Raw genomic sequence first — 18,614 nt, 5'->3', positions numbered from 1 at the left:
AATATATCAATGACTTAGATAGTGGAATTAGTAGTGAAGTTAATATGTTTGCGGATGGCATAAAGATAGGCAGATTAATGGAGAGTTTTCGGAACTAGTGGTTGTCACCAGGTGGCAGCACAGACACAAACTCTTCCCTCACATACAAGCAATATCAGATATACCTACAGTGTTATTCTATTTACATGAAGATGCAATGGGCTTATATAATATATTTTTCTACGTAATCCCTTCTAAGTAGTAACACAAGTAAAATCAAACTCTTTTCATGAACAAATGTATATAAGTTGATTTTCTAGTGAATCGGCATTTAGATTTATTTGGTCATCTTAAGATTTTCCAAATGAATACACTCTTGATTGGAAATGTCATAATCTAGACGACAGTAAACATAAAGGCAACATGTTTGTGACAGTCAAAAGTTCAAATTACATAGATCTCCTTCCTAGTTTATGGAAACGGTAATTTTAATAAAAAAAATAAAATATTGGCAACTCGAGTGTCCTGGCGATAGTAATGCTGTACCTCTAATCAAAACAAACACCTGACTCGGCCGCGCTGGTTGAACTTAAGAAACACGTTGTTGGACAAGAAGTTGAATGTTGCTGCGGTGCCCATCTCCACTACGCCCTAAGCAATGGATTACGGTAGCTGGACACTACAGCAGCAGCAGGATCGCCTGAGAGATGTTTGTTTTGGTTCTAGATTACTTTGCCTTGTCGCTCGCTTCGTGAGAGGGATGCTAAAATCCCGCCACCCCTCCCCCCAAAAAAAAAGAAACTGTAGCCATATATCACGATGTTACTGAGTAGGTTGTGCCATACTATATAGTACAGTGTGATTTTTTATATTTTTTCCATTGTCCAAATCAATAGTTTTTATACTTGTAATATGCTTTATTTAAGATAATGCTAGCAGTTTACTCGATAGTCACACACACAAAAAAAATAATAATAATTTGACCACATTCTCTCAATATTATCCATACCGGATATTGAAAAGTCTATACATCATTTCAACAGTATCATGATCAATGTTTTATGCATCTTTACGCACCTGGGATTTATTACAACAATATTTTAGCTCTCTTTCCTACAGTTAGATGAGCAGCAACGACATTTAGCGGTTTAGTTCCGAAAACTCCCCATTAGGCCAGAATCGGATGCCATCGCCTTGCAGGCAGATTTAGATAGGATGAACGAATGGATGGACAGATGGCAAATGAAGTTTAATATCAATAATTGCAAAGTACTTAGCGTAGGTAGAGGAAACCCACACAGTAAGTACACAATAAACAAAAAGAAACTCTGGTTGGTTCAGAGTACGAAAAAGATTTAGGAGTTATAGTTAGCTTTGAACTCCTTCTAAGAAAGCAATGCATAGAGGTCAGAAACGGCAAATAGGGTATTATAATTAATTTTCAAGAGTGTTAAAAGTAAAAGGCCCAGAGTAATATTAAAGTTATATTTGGCGCTGGTCAGACCTCATCTATACTACGCTGTGTATTTCTGGTTCCCACATTACAGGAAGGATATAGGTCTATTAGAATCATTACAAAGGAGAATGACTAAAAGGATACAGGGGATGAGAAGTATTCTTTTACGAGGCGAGACTGAAGCTGTTAAATTTGCATTCTTTAGAGAGACGTAGCTTAAGAGGGGACCTGATAGAAGTCTTTTATAACAAGGGGGAGGTAATCAAAATTCTTAGGATCAGTAATTAGGACAGAACAAGAAATAACGGGTCAAGCTTGCAAAATTTAGATTTAAGAAAAAGATAGAAAAAAAAAGAAAAAGAAACGGGTTCTCAAATAGAGTGGTAGATGAATGGAACGGACTCAGTAATCAAGTTGTTAGTGCTAAGATTTTAGGGAGCTTTAAGAGAAGATTAGACAGATTTATGGATGTGGATGATAGGTGGAAATAGGTAGGTAAGTAGTTGGGAAATTGCCATGGGGGTCGCCCCCCTAAAAAGGCTTGCCACTGAGGTCCCCATTGCATGGGGACCTCAGTGGCAAGCCTTTTTAGGGGGGCTCGACCCCCATGGCAATTACCCGGAGTGGCAATCCATTTCAGGATGGAGACCCTGACTGTAAATAGAGTGTTGGGGGATGGGAGAGGGAGGGAGGGGGGGGGAGGGGGGGGGGAGGGGGAGGGGGGGGGGGAGGGGGATCCCACCCCCACCCCAGGAGCGACTCTGATGGCATGCCATATTGTGAGTGTGGGGTTGATCAAGTTGCAATGGGGAAACCTGACAGCAATTTTCCGTAGACTTCAGTGGCAGTCCATGACAGGATGGAGACCCAGGCTTGGGAAAGGGAGGATGGCGATTCACGACGGCAACACCAAGGGGTTGGGGGGGGAGGGAGGGGGGAGGGACGGTGACGGCGACACTGACGGAGAGGTGGGGGGGGCGTGCGTCCTTATCCTTCGGCGACGATGGAATGACTAAATGAATCAATGATGGTGGGTGGAAAATAATTGAGTGAAAGGAGGGGGGAGGGTGTGGACTGGCGGCCAGACGTGGAAGTCGCCACACACACGCGTGGCTAGGGGACTGTGACGGCAATGCCGTGTAGGTCGCCCTTTCACGTCCCCCCCCACCCCCAACCCACCCACCCAGGGGCGACTCTGACGGCAAGCCATATTGCGATGTTGATCCTGATAGCAATTTTCCATAGATCCATGCTTGGGAAGGGGGGGGTGATTCACGACGGCAAACACCAAGGGGGGGGAGGGAGGGGGGAGGGACGGTGACGGCGACACTGACGGAGAGGTGAGGGGGCGTGCGTCCTTATGCTTCGGCGACGATGGAATGACTAATGAATCAATGATGGTGGGCGGAAAATAATTGAGTGAAAAGGGGGTGGAGGGGGGGAGGAGAGGTGATGGGGGGGCTGGCGGGCAGACGTGGCAGCCGCCCGCCACACACGCGTGATTAGGGGGACTCTGACGGCGCCTGCCATAGAAGTCGCCCTTTCCCTTTCATTCACGGAATCCTGGAGGGTGGGATGACCGAGTGTTGCCATCACGCGTTCCCTCCGACATCTCAATACATCCCCTATGGTCAAGGTCGTCGCGACTGCCGCACGAGATCCCGTTACCTGTCCATCCTTTTTACCTGGAGAAAGCGTCTGTGACGGCCAGGGCGGAGCGGCGGCCTCTTCCACTTTCACCGACCACCAGCGGCATGGCTGACGTAATACTTATGTCGGATGGCGGTCTTATTACTATCATTATTATTATTATTATTATTAATATTATTATTATTATTATTATTATTATTAGAAAGGTTATGCAGAGTCGATGGAACATTTTATTTTTATTAGGACAAATACAGCTCATTGCTTATTAGGGCAAATACATCTCTTTCATTCAAAACATTTGCGAATTGAAGGCGAAGAGATCATCGTCATCGCTGTCAATGACGGGCGTAGTTTTAATAACTCTAGGAACCAGCTTCTTACGAGGGGCGGCTGGAGCAACGGGGAGTTTTGGTGTGCTGTCGTCCTCTGGCGTGTTAGGGGGAATATTTTTTTTTTTTCTGTTTTCCTGCGACTTCTTCTTCACCTCCTGACCCTCTTTGCCGCCTACTGTCGACTCATCTGACCGTTGCGGCTGTGCTTCGGTCGGAGGTGGCATCAGCGACTCCTGAGGTGGCGGAATCGACTGCGATGTCGGCTGCTGCTGTTGCGACTCCTGTCCTGATGGAGCGTCAGGAGGTGGGCTGGCCGGCAGTGGCGACATGTCGTCATCACTAAAGATCAATTTCTTCTTTGCAGGTTCTGACATTTTCTCCACATTGACATCCTCATGGTCAGCACGGCTTCGCTTACCCCCAGCATCGCCCAGATAGATATCAAAGCGGAAAGAGATGCGTTCTGTAACAGACAAAAAAAAAAAAAAAACGATGAGAACAATGGAAAAGTTTTTATTTCCCCTCCCACTCTCCCTCTTCTTATTCATTGGCAAAGAACGTTAATGTAATTTACAATGGTGAAGATGTCAGATGCCGTGCAAGGTAATGGCGTACTCACCCGCAGTTCTCAAGATGAAATGTTTGTTAGCTTGCTCCATTCTTGGAGATGAGGCTTCGACGTCCGACTGGGTTGAGAGGTGATGGCGAAGTGACGCTTATCCGTCAGCAATTACCCCATATTGACCCCCTTTCCCACCCCCACCCCACCCCCCAATCTACCTTATTACCGCTTTACAGATGTTACGACATCTCGCCTGGCTGCCGGCTGGGCAAAACGTAGGCATGCAATGCGGCATATTACGAAATATTACGTATGCCATACGAGTAATTTTTTTGTCATTATATAGATATTGATGCTTTTTGAAGGTGGCGTGAATAATGCACATTGCACGTTTTAATGTATGCCAACTCAGTAGAAGGCAAAAGAACATGCAATAAATGCCACACACGAGGGAATTCAACCCCTGAAGTCGATAATTTAATGTGCTAATTTTCATATGTGGACAAGTTTGCATAAAATGATGTAAGACAGCGGAATTGTATTTGGGATGCAAGTTATAGCTATCGTAATAGCCTATGGTCTGACTTTGAAAATTAAGATAAACAGTAATCCAGTGGCCCATGGTCTTTGAGTCACTCAATGTATTTAGAATGAAAACGCATGGCTTCACCTGTTTTCTGGCAAGATTTATCAGATCTGTCACATGGCGATGATCGTGACAGCCTAAAAAATAAACTCGATCGCCCAAGATGCCTGCTAGACCGGCCTGTATTTCACGTGCATTCATGACGGCTTATGCGCGGACAATGCAGCGAACGTGACGATAATGATCAATTTCTATGACGCCAGTAGTGTCGGCGAAAAACATTATGACGCGGTTGTGATTACGTCCCTTGGCAAACGACAGATTAATTCTTAGATTTCCTGATTTATCCAGAGGGATGGCATTGTGCACGTCCTCCGTCACAAAGTTAAAGAAACATACTGTCCGACCTTTATTGAATGCATCAAATGTTAGGGAATTACGCGTGTCCAATCCTAGTGACTCAAGGGTCGTGTAAAACAATTTTGACGCGTGATGCGGGAAAGAGCTGCGAACGTTATAAATGGTCGCCCCGTTCACGGTGATATGTACATGTGACAGATCGGCGTGTTGAAAATATAAACCATTCTTATCAATTACGCCTTGTAAGCTGTCCATATCAACTATTGCCATGGTCAAATTTTGAGGTATGATTTGCGCGAAAGGTAATTCGGCAATCAAAGACGTTTGATTGGCGGCTAACACATACGTTTTATTGAGCGTTCTATTAAAAGTGTATTGCATTGGATTTCGAGTCAAGGAGTTATTTAACGATTCTAAGGCGGGCGGATGTGGCGTGACGCGGTCAACCCATAACTTAGCCATCTCGAGCTTAAATTTGAAACTGCTGGCATCTTGGTGTGAATTAAGAATCCATGTTTTGTTAGCCAATTCTAATCGAATTCTCACATCAACAGAGTCAAGCAGATAAGCGTCCAGACTTGATATATCCGAAAACAAAGGCGCAGTCATCGAAATGCCGTGCGTTTTACAATCTTTCATCATTTGTTTCTCGTCTTTATTCCCTCCCGTGAAATAGTCTTCATCAAATTTATTGATTATGCCTTTTGATCCATCATAATCACGATGGTAGAAGGCGACGCGACCGATAGAGTCAATTTTATCCTGAGGGATTGTTGTAATCATTTTAATGAAGGCGTGATAGTTGAACAAAGAGGATGACTCCACAAGCTGTTCGTTAAAATAACAAGCGCATGACTTAAACATCGTATTATTCAAACCATTACTAAAAACGACGTGATCGCCATCGTCTAGTGGCGCGCCGTCTGCCTTCGTCGCGCTAACTCGCAATTCTAGAGACAGCGTTGATAGATCCAAAAATTGCCCTGGAATACCAGGCAGTCTAAATTCAATGTAAGGATCGTTGATCCCCGCATGATTATTAGCATTTGCATCTAAATTAACGGGTAATACGTCCAACTTTCCCCTCGCAGCGACTGACGATTCGATGGTATGCAAGCGATTCACCCGCGGAAAGTTCTCACTCACGGCCGTCAGATAATTGCTCAGGGGGGTGGAGGTCGCTCCACCCTGCACATCCGGACCGTAATGAGTCATCTTTGCGACTAAGCTAAATATTGAAGATATCTGCTTTATAGCAAGTCTTTCTTTTCAGTTGCCTGGTTGGTGGTTTTCTCTTTTTTTTTTTTTTTCCGACTCCAACTTTCCTCTTTTTCATTACTCGTCCGCCTCGAACTATCCTTTCCCCCACACCCTTCACGGCTGCAACACCTCTATTTCTTAATGATTCGCGAAGTCGCTTCCCTTCTAAAACATCTGTTAATAAACCTTTTCCCATTTGGAGCGCTTCGGGTGCTACAGTGCGCATGAGAAAGGGAATTGCTCTTTTAGCAAAGCCACTCAAAACGGAAAATAGACCGCCACCTCTTCTTGAATGGGGTGGAATAAAAACCCGAATGTCGTCTAAGCCTCCACCTTTGCTTTGCGTAAAAAGCAAGTCGTATTCCGCTCGAGTGGGAGGTGTGAACGCTCTCGTCATGATGGTTGTCACGTCATGAATAAGACGTCGAGCATAATCACCGGCTATTTATTTCTGTCTGATATGCTGCTCCCGCCATGATCAAAATAAATAATAACGGTCACCCCAATTAAGGAATACATTTATACTCGATTTGTCAAACACACATCAACTTTATTTTAAAATTTACATGATATAGTTATTCAGACTTCCTCACCAGAATAGTTTCAACTCCAAAAGGTTGAAGTCGCTGCGCCAGCCCTTCCACCATAGGCAGGTAATTATTCTTCCACTCATCCTGGCAGCGACCTCTACATCCCAGTCCTTCCGGGATAATAATTTGCTCTACTTCAGCGTTCGCCATGGCTAGCAGGGCAATCTTTTTCAGGCAATTCTGGAAGTGTTGACGTCGATTCACGCTTGTATCCATCTTGAGTCCTTCCACGTAAGGCAAATCCTTCGACGTCGCGATTGCCTGTCGCGCCTTCTCGTTTCCCTCGACGGCCTCGCCCCAACCATACTGAGTCACGCAGGCCACCAGGTGAGGGAGATTTACGCTTCCTGTGGGAGGCGCGTGGATAATGATACGTCCTGGGTCATCTCTCGTGTCTGCCGTGGCCCGATGAAGCGAGTAGAGTCTCTTTCTAGCTGCATGTGTATTCTCGTATGGGTAAATCGTTTTGAGATCCCGCGCAATCCCACTCGGTTCGGTGGAGACGGCATTTACTGAATAAATGATATAACAGCGGCGGTCGCGGAAGATGCCATCGGTCAGCTTGCCCTCGACCACCTTCATCTTGACGAGTAATTGGAGGGCTGATCCACACGTTGAACCCTCTGTGAGGGGAGTGAGGGGGAAATGTGTCATCGCAGACCTTTATTCACACGTATTGGTCGATATTACACCTTCTGCGTAGTAGAATTTATTCATTCAAATTGACGCAGGTGTTATTTTTTTTTCCTTTGTTGGTGGGAAGGGATGGAGGGCGGGGAACGTATTATTTATTAGGGGATGTGGGTTAGGGGGGGGGGTGAACCTTTTTTTGACCATAACCCTCATCAATTATCCATCCGTGGGCCTGCACCCCTGACGCGCCTAACACGTGCTCTCATGTATTATTGATGTACTTACTCGTTTACAGAGTAAGATGGGGAGCTTTCTCATTTAATATGCTTCCCAGATGTCACCGACCCCGCCACCTATCAGTTTACTTCGTTGAGTCGTATTTCTGATGGCATCCGCGGGGAGTTGCGCCATGCGAAGTAGCAGTGATAATAATGGACGCTTATCGGGTGAAAGTCTTTTCGCGGCCCCCTTTTCGTGACCGAGTACTCGTATGAGATCAAACACGCTTATGCCAGAAAATGGTGGAAGTAAGTTACCGCGCTCATCCCATGAAATCCCAGGTTTACCCTCCAATAATTTCAAGAGAGATAAACCATATTCTCTAAAGGAAGGAGGAACGGCAACTCGAATCAAATCATCCAAGGGTGGATTGACAGGTGCGCGTGGTGGTGGCGTCACGCTGGCGGCGTCGGGGAGGGCGGCGGCCGGTAGCGGAAGTGAAGTTTTTTTTTTTTTCTTGACTTGTTTTGACGTGAATCGGTGCTGAGTTGTGCTGTCGGTCGGTTTAAACTTACACCTCTCGGCAACTGAGACGGGAACTAAACAATATTCTTTCATCTCTGTAGTAAACTTGTTATTGCCGACACGGCTATCGGGAGTAACGCGGCCAATATGTTACCACCTCGTTTGGAGATTAGAATCGCTTTCTTCTTGTACACGGGCGTCTTCTTCAAGGCTACAGTGCGAATATCACTCTTGAATTTTTTCAGGCGGTTAATGATGGTATCGTCGTCCGTCAGGCGTCTCTTCAAAAAGTTGGCGAATATTTCCGAGATGCAATTGACTTCGCGCTTATTCAAACTTTGCAAGACCTGCTTCCGCAATTTAGGGGTGACGTGCGAGAGGAGAAAAACCAAATCCTTGTACTTCAATATCAATGGTTTTTCCTCATCCATATCTTATACTAAGTCGTCCGCATCTATCCAGCTGTCAAATTTATCTGGGTACCCACGCCAGTGGACGAAGTACTTTCTCTTACCTCGCTCGACCTTCGATCGTAATATATCGACCTGGTAATGTGAGGGAAGAGAGGACTTGATTAATTCTTCCCTGTAGAAAGCGCCGGTCACGTCCTCCCCCGCCAAATCCCTTATGAAATAAATAGGGATTTTATGTGAGTAATCCACACGACTTATCTTAAAAAGCTCCTCGGTATTGTTGACGGTATAACCCTTATTGAATTTAAATTGCGTTCGGGAAGCACGTTGCAAGCGTACAATGTCTCCCACGTCTAATTTATGACTGACAACTTTCTTTCCCCTTGGCCGATTTAAATACATTCGTTTAAATTGCTTCCTGACTTGTGACAGCTCGCGGAGGTGGTGAACCTGAGCCGGCGTTTGGTTGCCGCCCAAACCGCGGTGTGGGGTGTGATTGTACGTATTTATTAGGGTGGGCAAGACGTTAATATACGTCAGTGTGTTGTTCTGCGTGAGATATTTATATATTTTTGTCTTTATGGTTCGGATGACCCTTTCTGCCAAACTCGCCTTTGTTTCACGCGAGTAATTGGAATACAAGGTAATACCTTTCAAAGTTAGATATTTTTTCACTGCTTGATTATAAAATTCGGATCCCTGATCGGTAAAAAGACGCGACACGCCTGTAAAACTCCCCGACTCTAGAACTTTTTTCAGCGCTTGCAGGCTACTGTGTCCGGATTTACTTGTCAGCGTTGCCACTTTCAAGTATCTGCTGAAAACGTCCAGGCAAAACATGATGTATCGGACGCCGCCATTGTGTCTGTGCAGCCTCGCAAAATCAGCCAAATCGCAAGTTAAAATGACGGACGGTTTAGGAGCGAGAATTTTTCGTCGCGGAAAACGTTTCAGTGTCGGCTTGTGAAGCGTATAAGTGCGGTTGCCCTGCAGAAATGCCCTCACATCGCGGAGTGTTAGATTCTTATCCCTTTTCTTCCCCTCTCTGTAGAGTGCTTGCACACCTCCTAAAGCCGCAGGATTCGTCATATCCCGGTAAAGTTCGTCCAAAACGGCGTTCATAGCAGATAGACTTTCTCACAGGGTGACTCATCCACAATATTCGTGCGCAGTTGAATTTCTTCGGGTGCGTTCGGGGATAAATCACACAACAAATAACCGTGATCTCGTCTAAGCACGACATTTTTATAAATTTCCACAAAGTGTTTGGCGCGCTCCCTTCCATAAAGTTGCCTGCCCAGACATTCAATTTGATATATATCTCTGTTTTTCATAAGAATGTAATGTGAGGCATTTAAAGTTATCGTTCTAGCATACTTTCCGGGGAAAAAGACATTCTGTGCTATCATTATAACTGACAAATTTTTATGTCTCCCTTTGGTGAAAGCCTCTGCTATCGTTTGAGAATTGCCAGCCGTGAGGAAATTGTCATCTAATATCAGGAGTGTGTGCGTTTGCGGGTCGGCGTATGGACTGTTATCATCCATCACGGGATCAATAATTTTCTCATGCACTTCGACCTTATCTTGAAAAGGGGAATTCTGCTGCAGCGAATGCGATGAGACGCCACAAATGATAATTCTGTTAAATCCATGCTGATATTTCTCTATAATTTTATTGCAGAGGTGTGTTTTGCCGGAATTTGTATAACCTGCAATAATTATGCGTGCAGGATATCTGAAGAGATTCAGCATCTCTTCGCTAAATGTCTTGTCCATGTTAAGTTCAGAGGGTTACTAAAAGACGCTACGATATGTTTACAGTATTTATTACTTAACCTTTATTTACATGGTCATGTAGGTAACAGCATAACTAACCTCCCAGCTGCATCCTCATCCCTGCCTTCTAATTATGACGTGGATCTCCCCCGACCCACACCTCTTCCTCAACCTCCCCCCTTCTCCCCCCTCTCCTTAACCTAAGTACAAATGTTCTTACATTACCTCCTCCTCCTCATCCTCCTTATCCCCACGTGGGCAGTACAAATGTCCTTACAGTACATGAACAATCTCCTCATTCCTCTCCTTAACTCCATACTCAAAACAAATGTTCTTACATTACATGAATGGCAGCTGCTGGCGGCCGCGGTCTCTCTCCACCCCTTAATTATGACGTGAATAATGTCATGGAAGGCCACTCCCGATCACGACACAACCCATCCTCCACCTCCCCCTCTTCCTTAGCCTACGTGGTCAGAGCAAATGTTTTTTTACATTACATGAAGGGTGTCTGCTAGCAGCTGCGTCCTCTCTTTCTCTACCCCTTAATCATGATGTGAATAATGCCGCGGAAAGTCTCTCCCGATCACGCCACAGACCACTCATTACCCCATCCTCCCCCTCTTCCTCCCCCTCTTCCTCCTCCTCCTCCTCCTCCTCCTCCTCCTCCTCCTCTTCCTCATCCACCTCCACCTCCCCCACATCCACCGCCACCTCCTCTTCCATCTCATTCTCCACATCTCTTTCCCGCGGATCATTGTCGGGGTGATAATACGCCCTTGAGGTATAGCCATCGACGTGAAAGCGCTTGTCGTCAAAATGTGACAACGTTCGCTTTCGCATACGAGTGGTACAAATTTGTCCTTTCACATTCCTGATATTATAGCAATCCACCATCCCACATGCGACATTATTAAGTGTTTCCCTATACTGCTGATGCAATATATTTTGCTGAAGGTGAGTTGGAATGCCTTTACCTCGAGATACTTGCTTGTCATCTTCCAACAGCAGCGAATACATCTTTGGCTTTAATATAATCGCCTCTTTGATGAGCGTGGATCCGGTTTCAGATTTCAACAAGCCTAGTTGACCCTTCCGCTCCCCATTAAAACACGGGTGATCTGAAGCAAAGTTACTGGTGTCGAGAAAATTTGCCATGGGTCCATGTTTCAGTTCATCATTTAAGTTTGTAGGTATGTGCAGACTGAAAATGAAACTGTCAGTATCTTCATAAGCTAATTTAGCTCTCTCCCCATAATTAGCTTTGATGACACGATACCAAAAGTTGTACATGTACTTCTTTGCCACTTCTAAAATATGGTATCCCAAGTAATTTGGCTGCCTGATTTTAATCGTGTTCTTACTGTTGACACATATGACTCGGTCCTCGCCTAATTGGTGGACCCTTTTAAAGGATGGATTTCTTGCATACTTCAGGAAAGACTTTCTTTTTGTCACTAATTTCTGCTGGAGGCCATACTTCACTTCAGATAACATGGATCTACCATAAACTGCGTTTGACATCAGTTTGCAAATGCGATTTTTAATGGCGCACGTCTCATTTTTACGCTGAGCGACGTTCCTTTCTATGAAAGGTTTCAGGTATGGAGCCTGTCTGAACCTATATATAGCATGAACACATTGTATTTCCAGTCCAAGTGAGAGTAAAAGTTGCAGCAATTCCAGACTGATGAGATGATCTTTCAGTCCCTTATGACTGGCCACGAGTTTACGATTTTTCCTCCCCAGCTTACGACCCTCAGCTTCTAACAGTCTTTTACTGTACGGTGAGATGTCATCTTCTGTAATAGTCATGTGTGCGAGGCACAGAGGGAACTCGTCCGTGATCCGAGCTACGTCGGGGGAAACGTCACAGCTGTCTAAATGCAGCCAGTAACCGACGTCGCCATCTGTCGCATGATTCTGGATGCCAACTTCAAAAAAATCATCCATCTCTGACTGAGAAAGCTTTTTGATGTCACCCATAGGCAGGGGGGAACACATAACGCTTGCATATAATGAATTATAGTCCAGATAGAACACATAGGTGCCGGGTCCACCGTCGGGTTCGTGGTTTGACTGCAGGTGTGGCCTGACGCAAGTTACAAAGCCTCCTCGTACATTTCTTTTGATCAGGTGATACATGTTAGGGTCGTAAGGTGGATCAAGTTGAACGCCTGTCGACTTTAAAAAAGCGTCATAAGCATAAGAAGACAGTGACACGTAATGTGACACGTCCAGCCCATAAAATTCATGCAGGTATGATCTATATTTGAGATATGTGTCGGCTAATAATCCCACATCAATCTCACAATACAGTCTTATGTAATCGCCTAAAGTGCGGCAGGATGTCATACTCCACACGCTTTGAGCGTGTTCATATTCTCCAGGTGGCAGAGCCTTCCCCTTGAGCGTGTCATAAAATGCCTCACGAGGTGGCAATTGTCGATCTTCTAAGCGGCCAAGGTCGGTGATGTACTCATAACAAAGAAACTGTTTTTGAGTGCAAATTACACGCCTTACATCCTCGGGGAGGTAATTCACCATTTCCTGGGCGTAACGCGTGCTATAGCCCGCCTGCACGTGACTCTGAGCGAGATGACCGAGGCCAGCATTCATAATGGAAAGCGTGTCCTGAAACTGCAATTCCTTAATCCTTACTTTCAATAAATGCGATTCTGACTTGGCAAGGATGTCCACGTGCGACTCTGGCAAGTGAAGGTCTTTTATGATTAAGGAGACGTCAAAGCTCATATTATGTGCCAGAGTGATGAGATATTTCCTCATGTCACGACACTGGAGGTTGCATCGCGCGCACAAAGCCCCCTTGTAATTATTTTGTGGTAATGAGTGGTCGTGATGTTTATGAGGTGGGGTTTTCACATTAAAGGGTTGATGGCAGAGCTCGCAGTGACGCTGACGTTTGAAGTGGGCTTCATCCTCCGCAGACATGCTAATTGGATAGCTAACTACACTTTCCTTGATGATTCCCCAAGCATTGGATAGGCTATCAATGAAATTATTCACGGGATCTTCACCGAAATAACTTCTCTTTTCCACGACATCTCCATGCCTATTGATGATGAGATACGAGTATCCAATTGGGTCATGTTCAGCTATCACACTCCTATTCTCCTTAGGTTTTATCATAGTTTCAAAATCAAAAAATGCTAAGTATGCAGGCTGATAGGTGTAGGCAAAATTTTTAAATTTTACTTTTTCACCGTCACCTGGAAAGAGAAGAGTTTGAGTGAAGTCGCAGTGACACTCGTGATCGCTCAAACTGACAGACTTGGGAACTGAGCTGAAACATACTTTGCAAAACTGATGACCCTCTGGGGTGGGACTGCTTCTCGTCAATTTCCGGTGCAGCTTCTCCACGTCTTTAATGAGCGTCATATGTTTTCCACCTAGTAAAAGGAGTGAGACTACAGTTTTATACTTCCGCGAGCCTTTTCTTGATAATGTTAAATAGTATATCTCACCGCTTTTTGTCAGTGTATAAACGTCCAGAGACAGACAATTTAACCTTTCTAACTGACTCAAGTTCTCCCAAGTCACTGGACTGCCTACTTTTCCGCGCGTGACGTATTTCTCTCCGCCATGCCGTCTCCGTAATATTTTTGGAATTCTTTTCCAAGGTACACCTCGAGCATGAAGTCTGAAAGCCGCCAAACACTGAATAACACAGGATGAATGTCGGCCATCAGGATTGAAAATTTCATTCCCTCCTCGCACGCCTCTAGGATAAGCAACATAATCTCCTATGCCACTACATGCGACATGCAAGCAATAGTTGATGAAAAAATTCTGTACTCTTGAAATGATAAAACCAGATCCTTCAGTCTCGCTGGTAAGGCTTTCCAGCCGACTGTTCAGCTGATGGATCCATAAATCAACAAGGTCAGGCACATCTTGATAGGTGATCAGTCGTGCTCTAAAAGCAATATGAATGACTCGATGTTCATCCTCGCCTAAGGTAGAGAATTTCACTAGTAACAGAGAAATGTGTGAAAATATTTTCAGGGTGGGGGGGAATGGCGAGCCGTGTGACGTGAAATATGATCTAATTTCCCGTATAAAGAACTCCCTGTATTCGGTAAGTAGACCGAGTGGATCTCTGCTTACATGATCAGGTATGTCATATTGATGTCTGGTGAAGCTCCTCATAAAATTTTCCCTCGAGTCAATTAACCGCGGCTCTTCCGGCATCCCGCGCTCGTCAAGGTCTGCATCCGCCGACTCTCCTGCCATGCTGCGCTCATCGTGGTCCGCCTCCGCTTGTGGCGTGTCTGGGAAGAAAAAATAGAAGTAGCAGCGACAGTTTATTATTATTATTATTATTATTATTATTATTATTATTATTATTGAATTGATATTTACCTTGTGTAGGTAGTGAAGGACTTGAAGTCTCGGAAGAATTGAATACGTTCCCCGATAATCCACTCGGTCCCGGCCGTGGCGAGTCTTAAAAAAAAGAATATTAGTAGTGGCGGTGGCACCGTATTTATTGCTTTATTATTTGTAGTATTTTTTTTTTCTCACCTCTTCCCCCGCCTCCGCGTGGGATGTCGCCTTGTGACGTCCGCCGACGTGGGCCTTCTACGCCGGCGTTCTGCTCAACCTCAATCGAGTGTGAGCCTGTACAGGAAGATGTGCTCAGAGCTCAAACTTGTAAAGATTGACAGTCATTTCATCTTTATTATTATACATTCCCGCCAAAATAAGTAATAATGCTTACCAGAAGAAGCAGGATTGCCAACTTCGCAGGTGTGTTCTGGCGGTGGATGTGGAAACAGAAGTCCACACCGCTCGCATAAATCACACTGGTCTTCCACACATGAGGGGCAGGATGGATTAGTGCGCCATCTCCCACACACTTCACATAAAATCCGCGCCTCTGCTGTTCCACAGTGAACACCCATTTTCTTTTCTTTTTTTTTCTATAACATTGTCAACACTTTGTCCCGGCCGCCATGCCGCGCGGGGAAACACTGAAGCTTCCCGCGCAGATGGTCGCGAGGCGCGTGCCTTGACTCGGAAGTAGGCAACACCTGCCTGTTTCATTATCCTCCACTCCACCCATTATCCCACCTTGATCGATTCTCTTCAAAATTTTACGTCCGAGACGCAAAGTTAACGTGGTCTTATATGTAACACGCAAGTAACACTGTTTTCCCCATCTTCAAACTGAATAGGTTTGCCTCTTTGATTAGCAATTTTGATGGCCACACTCTCTATAGTTGATGCAGAAAGTGGTTTATACGTAATTGAATTCGCACCTTTACTGGTGCTGTCGCCGGGGAGTGGTATGACGTCTAATATATTAACTAGTTGGTTGCCAAATCGCGAGGGGGAAATGATGTCGGTATAAACGTACATATAATCCGTCCCTGCATCAGCTCGCGGTACGTATTGAGCGAATAATTTTATGGGTGATGAGGAGGAAGCTTCGCTGGCGTCGGAAGATGAAATGCCGTCGCCAGATCTTTGAAAGTAGACGGTGTAGCGAAAATTTGGATTGAAACCCAGAATGTGAGCTATATGCGATGCAAATTTTATACTTATATCACTGTAAATACGATCGTCATTAGGAGGGACAATCGCGTTATTCACAACGACCCGCTCCAAGTCGCGGTCATAATAAATGATATCCGAGTAAGGGAAATAGATCTTAAAGGAGTCATTCAAGATTGCTTGAAGTTCTCTCACTATCTGTCCATTAATTGCCTTAGTTATGGCCGGTATGTTCTTATCGGTAAAATTGGAGATGATATTCCTTTCCGGTAGATAGGTATACATATTATATTCATACATATCAAAGTCTGACTGCTTAACCCGACCATAGAACGATATACTGGAATTTGGATCCCCTTCCGCAATGCAGTAGAAATATTTAGGGAATAAAATATTACACAGGCCGACTTCATAATCCCTGCCGGTGTCTAAATGAATGGGTAAGATTCTGTTTTCAAATTCTGTTGTTGTGTTGTTGGGAAATGACCTACCACCTGCAAGAGAAGATAGGTATACGTATATATCGTCACTATCTCTCAATGACATGTTTTTTAAACCCTGTCAACTAACAGACTGACTTTAAACTTTACCTTTTCATGACATATATACGTCGGCAGACTGGAGATTATGGCGGTACGGCGTGGATAGTCGCGACGACCTTGACCATAGGGGAATGTACTGAGATATCGGAGGGAGCACGTGTCGGCTATAATAATAATAATAATAGTAATAATAATAATAATAATAATAATAATAATAATAATAATAATGATAGTAATAAGACCGCCATCCGACATAAGTATTACGTCAGCCATGCCGCTGGTGGTCGGTGAAAGTGGAAGAGGCCGCCGCTCCGCCCTGGCCGTCACAGACGCTTTCTCCAGGTAAAAAGGATGGACAGGTAACGGGATCTCGTGCGGCAGTCGCGACGACCTTGACCATAGGGGATGTATTGAGATGTCGGAGGGAACGCGTGATGGCAACACTCGGTCATCCCACCCTCCAGGATTCCGTGAATGAAAGGGAAAGGGCGACTTCTATGGCAGGCGCCGTCAGAGTCCCCCTAATCACGCGTGTGTGGCGGGCGGCTGCCACGTCTGCCCGCCAGCCCCCCCATCACCTCTCCTCCCCCCCTCCACCCCCTTTTCACTCAATTATTTTCCGCCCACCATCATTGATTCATTAGTCATTCCATCGTCGCCGAAGCATAAGGACGCACGCCCCCTCACCTCTCCGTCAGTGTCGCCGTCACCGTCCCTCCCCCCCTCCCTCCCCCCCCTTGGTGTTTGCCGTCGTGAATCACCCCCCCTTCCCAAGCATGGATCTATGGAAAATTGCTATCAGGATCAACATCGCAATATGGCTTGCCGTCAGAGTCGCCCCTGGGTGGGTGGGTTGGGGGTGGGGGGGGGACGTGAAAGGGCGACCTACACGGCATTGCCGTCACAGTCCCCTAGCCACGCGTGTGTGTGGCGACTTCCACGTCTGGCCGCCAGTCCACACCCTCCCCCCTCCTTTCACTCAATTATTTTCCACCCACCATCATTGATTCATTTAGTCATTCCATCGTCGCCGAAGGATAAGGACGCACGCCCCCCACCTCTCCGTCAGTGTCGCCGTCACCGTCCCTCCCCCCTCCCTCCCCCCCACCCCTTGGTGTTGCCGTCGTGAATCGCCATCCTCCCTTTCCCAAGCCTGGGTCTCCATCCTGACATGGACTGCCACTGAAGTCTACGGAAAATTGCTGTCAGGTTTCCCCATTGCAACTTGATCAGCCCTACACTCACAATATGGCATGCCATCAGAGTCGCTCCTGGGGTGGGGGTGGGATCCCCCTTCCCCCCCCCCTCCCCCCCCCTCCCTCCCCCCCCCCCTCCCTCCCTCTCCCATCCCCCAACACTCTATTTACAGTCAGGGTCTCCATCCTGAAATGGATTGCCACTCCGGGTAATTGCCATGGGGGTCGAGCCCCCCTAAAAAGGCTTGCCACTGAGGTCCCCATGCAATGGGGACCTCAGTGGCAAGCCTTTTTAGGGGGGCGACCCCCATGGCAATTTCCCAACTACTTAGGTATATTTCATATAAGAACTGTCACGTGTAAGCCTGGTGGGTTCTTGCATCTATCCTTATTTCTTATATTCTTATGTTCTAATTACTTTCCTGTGTAGTATGACCGCTTGTTACTCTCCCTACTTCATTGATCTTCTCCATTTCTTCTTTCTTCCTAATTTAATATCTTCTCTTCTTTCTCCTTCTTCGTTTTGTTTTCTTCTTTTCTTCCTTCTTCTTTCTTGACAATATCATATATACTGTGGTGTGGGGTCACCACAGGCCTCCCTCCTCAAGTAGCTTGTCCACGTGCTCAAGAGGATAGTGTGAGACTGCCTCTCCTTGTCCAGGGATGGCACAGGGATTAGTGATAGCGTCAGGGCCACCGTTCCGGAACACAGATGCGGGACAACTTCATTACCCCAGGGGAGCCCCCAATGGACAGCTAGGCGACAACACCCACCAATCAACCATCACTTCGTACTCGCTCCACCCGGTGCAGACGGTTCCATTCTCCACAGCTGCAGGATGTTCTGTATATTCATGTATGAGCAAAAGATCCATACTTTTCTGCTAAAAAGCCATACATTAGACGAAGAGGAAGCCATTAAAAGTTTTAAGATAGACTTGGGAAGAAGACACATTTCAACATAAATAACATATTGGACCAGGAAGAAGGCACACCAACAAATAGTGGAGAACGCA

General features: G+C 45.7%; 1 protein-coding gene across 3 annotated transcripts; it reads right to left on the bottom strand.

Moving 5' to 3' along the window:
* Nucleotides 1-2,686: 2,686 nt before the first annotated feature.
* LOC135108120 (uncharacterized) lies at nucleotides 2,687-17,119 on the bottom strand. 3 transcript variants are annotated; one of them, XM_064018820.1, is made up of 5 exons: nucleotides 15,085-17,119; nucleotides 14,889-14,984; nucleotides 14,727-14,810; nucleotides 14,472-14,635; nucleotides 2,692-3,880 (listed from the first exon to the last, which is right to left on the bottom strand). In XM_064018820.1, exons 1-5 carry the CDS (start codon nucleotides 15,266-15,268, stop codon nucleotides 3,764-3,766), a joined length of 645 nt encoding a protein of 214 aa, XP_063874890.1. In that variant the 5' UTR covers nucleotides 15,269-17,119; the 3' UTR covers nucleotides 2,692-3,763. The 3 variants fall into 3 exon arrangements, with proteins under 3 accessions (XP_063874891.1, XP_063874890.1, XP_063874889.1); XM_064018819.1 differs by lacking the exon at nucleotides 2,692-3,880 and having other exon boundaries at nucleotides 10,377-14,635; XM_064018821.1 differs by lacking the exons at nucleotides 14,472-14,635; nucleotides 14,727-14,810; nucleotides 14,889-14,984; nucleotides 15,085-17,119 and adding an exon at nucleotides 4,037-4,184 and having other exon boundaries at nucleotides 2,687-3,880.
* Nucleotides 17,120-18,614: the final 1,495 nt, after the last annotated feature.

Source organism: Scylla paramamosain, chromosome 16 (genome assembly GCF_035594125.1).
Source record: "Scylla paramamosain isolate STU-SP2022 chromosome 16, ASM3559412v1, whole genome shotgun sequence".
NCBI lineage: Eukaryota > Metazoa > Arthropoda > Malacostraca > Decapoda > Portunidae > Scylla > Scylla paramamosain.
The sequence above is the reverse complement of the archived record's forward strand: the minus strand, read 5'-3'. Positions and strand labels throughout refer to the sequence as shown.

Coding starts and splice junctions, on each gene's coding strand:
- LOC135108120 (XM_064018819.1), bottom strand. CDS start 15,268: ATGGGTGTTCACTGTGGAACAGCAGAGGCGCGGATTTTATGTGAAGTG. Junction 14,811..14,888: donor ACGCGGAGGCGGGGGAAGAG/GTGAGAAAAAAA, acceptor CTTTTTTTTAAG/ACTCGCCACGGCCGGGACCG. Junction 14,636..14,726: donor TCCTTCACTACCTACACAAG/GTAAATATCAAT, acceptor TTTTCTTCCCAG/ACACGCCACAAGCGGAGGCG.